The 2,086-nt window shown below is 30.5% G+C and overlaps 1 protein-coding gene across 1 annotated transcript; it reads right to left on the bottom strand.

Moving 5' to 3' along the window:
* Nucleotides 1-1,218: 1,218 nt before the first annotated feature.
* FVEG_14162 (hypothetical protein) lies at nt 1,219-2,072 on the bottom strand (the record flags this gene model as incomplete). The annotated part of the gene is made up of 3 exons (XM_018903481.1): nt 1,219-1,807; nt 1,868-1,966; nt 2,053-2,072. 3 exons carry the CDS (start codon nt 2,070-2,072, stop codon nt 1,219-1,221), a joined length of 708 nt encoding a protein of 235 aa, XP_018762219.1.
* Nucleotides 2,073-2,086: the final 14 nt, after the last annotated feature.

Below are 2,086 nucleotides of genomic sequence, written 5' to 3' on the forward strand. Positions count from 1 at the left end.
ATTATATTATAAACTATTTTATAAATTAGAAAAAAGGGTAATTATTTAAAGTATTATAATATTTTCTAATAGCCTTAATACTAAACTTAAAATACTATAAAATATATAGCTATAGTTTAATAAATTTATTATTAAACTTAGTATTTTTTTAAATCTTAAAAATAATATAAAGCTAGCTAAGCTATAAAATATCCTTTATATAAAGTTAATTAAAGTATAAAGTAAAATAAAAATATTAGAATTTTATATTTTAGCTAAAAGTTAATTTTATTTAATATCTATTTTTAATAAAATTAATAATAAAGAATTTATTAAAAAGAAAAAAACTAGTAATATTATATTATTAAATAGTAAGTATTTAAAAGAATATATTATATATTATTATTAGTAAATATTAATAAAATTATATATTTCTGTTTTTTAATATTTTTTATTAAACTTTTTACTTAAAGTTACTAAAATATTAATAAACTATTACTATAGCGCTAGTAAGAGATTGCTAGCTAGATATAAAACTTAATATAAGTTTTTTAATTACTTTTATATTAATATTTAAGTATATCTCTTTAAGTATAGCTTTTATAATATTCTTATAAAAGGAAGTCTTAAAGCTAGTAAAGATATTCTTTATTATTATATTAAAAAAATACTTTAAATATATTAAAAAGAAAATACTTACTTATTTTAGTATTATATATTTAGCTAAAATTCCTATATAGTTATAAAGCACTAAGTATTATAGCAATTTAACTTAAGAAAAAAAGTATTTTTAAAAAAGTAAAATAAAAAACTTACTTAATTTATAAATAAGTATAATATTAACTAAAGTCTAGTTAAGGTAAATAAGTTAAAGTAATAAAAAAGTAATAAAGAGATAGATATTATAAAAGATAATTTATAAGAAAATAGTATAGCCTTTTAAAAGCTAATTAATTTATATTAAGTCTAGAAATATAATAATTACACTTAACTATTAAGGTTATAGGTATAAGATTAAGCTATAATTACTATATAGGCTATTATAGTAATACTTATAACTGCCTATAAAGCGCTATTATAATAACTAATTATAATATAATAAAATACTATTATCTTTTTATATTTATTTTTTAACTTAAAAATATATTAGTAAATAAGTAAAAAATAAAAGATCTTTTTATTAAAGTAGACTTTAATAAAATAAATTATAAAAATCTCTTAATATATAATAATAAGTCTCTAGTAACCCTTAAAGACAGCTTTCCTCTTTTCAGCAAATGCTTTAAGCGCCCTATTTCTATCCTCTGTAACTACAACACGCTCAGACATCTGGTTTTCCTTATCTTCTGTCGCCCATCTTGCCGCCTCTAGACTAGCCCTGATTGCCACTGGCGCTCCTTCACAAATCTCCTGTGCCAATCTTACAGCCTCACCCAACGCCGCCTTCCTCGCCAAGGACAGCACATCCTCCTTCTCGCCACCCTCAGGCACCTCTTCTGGTTGCTGTACCTCAACAAGCCTATTCGCAATGCCAAGGAAGTACGCCTCTGGGGCAGCAACGCGGCGGCCAGTAAGGATAACATCACGAGCTCGGGAAGGGCCAATCAGGGGGGGGAGACGATGGCAGCCGCCGCCGCCAGGGATAATGCCCAAGCGAGTTTCAGGAAGACCAACTACAGCATTAGATGAGAGAACGCGGAAGTCTGTTGTAAGAGCAAGTTCAAGGCCGCCCCCGAGGGCGATTGAGGAGATAGCGCAGATAGAGGGTATAGGCAGGGCAGAGATGGCGTTGAAGGTGCTGCGGACGTTCGACAGGAATTCGGCGGTTCTATTTTAGGCCAATTAGTTAATTAAGTGGCTTCTGTGATGGACTAAGGTAGACACCTACTCCTTCTGGCTGAAGGTCTTACGCTCCTTCAGATCTGCGCCGGCGCAAAAGGACAAGTCTACAGCACTGGCAAGAACCAAGGCCCTCGTCGGTCCGTTACTTGTTGCTGTAGCGTGCTTCGTCTCATTGCCCTCAGGTGTATATTGTTTGTGGACTTCATCAACCTCGGCGCGAAGCGCAGCTACCAGCCCGCGGGAGAGAGCATTGCGAGCACAAGGA

The sequence above is a fragment of the Fusarium verticillioides genome (assembly GCF_000149555.1).
Source record: "Fusarium verticillioides 7600 chromosome Unknown supercont3.32, whole genome shotgun sequence".
In the NCBI taxonomy this organism is placed as follows: domain Eukaryota; kingdom Fungi; phylum Ascomycota; class Sordariomycetes; order Hypocreales; family Nectriaceae; genus Fusarium; species Fusarium verticillioides.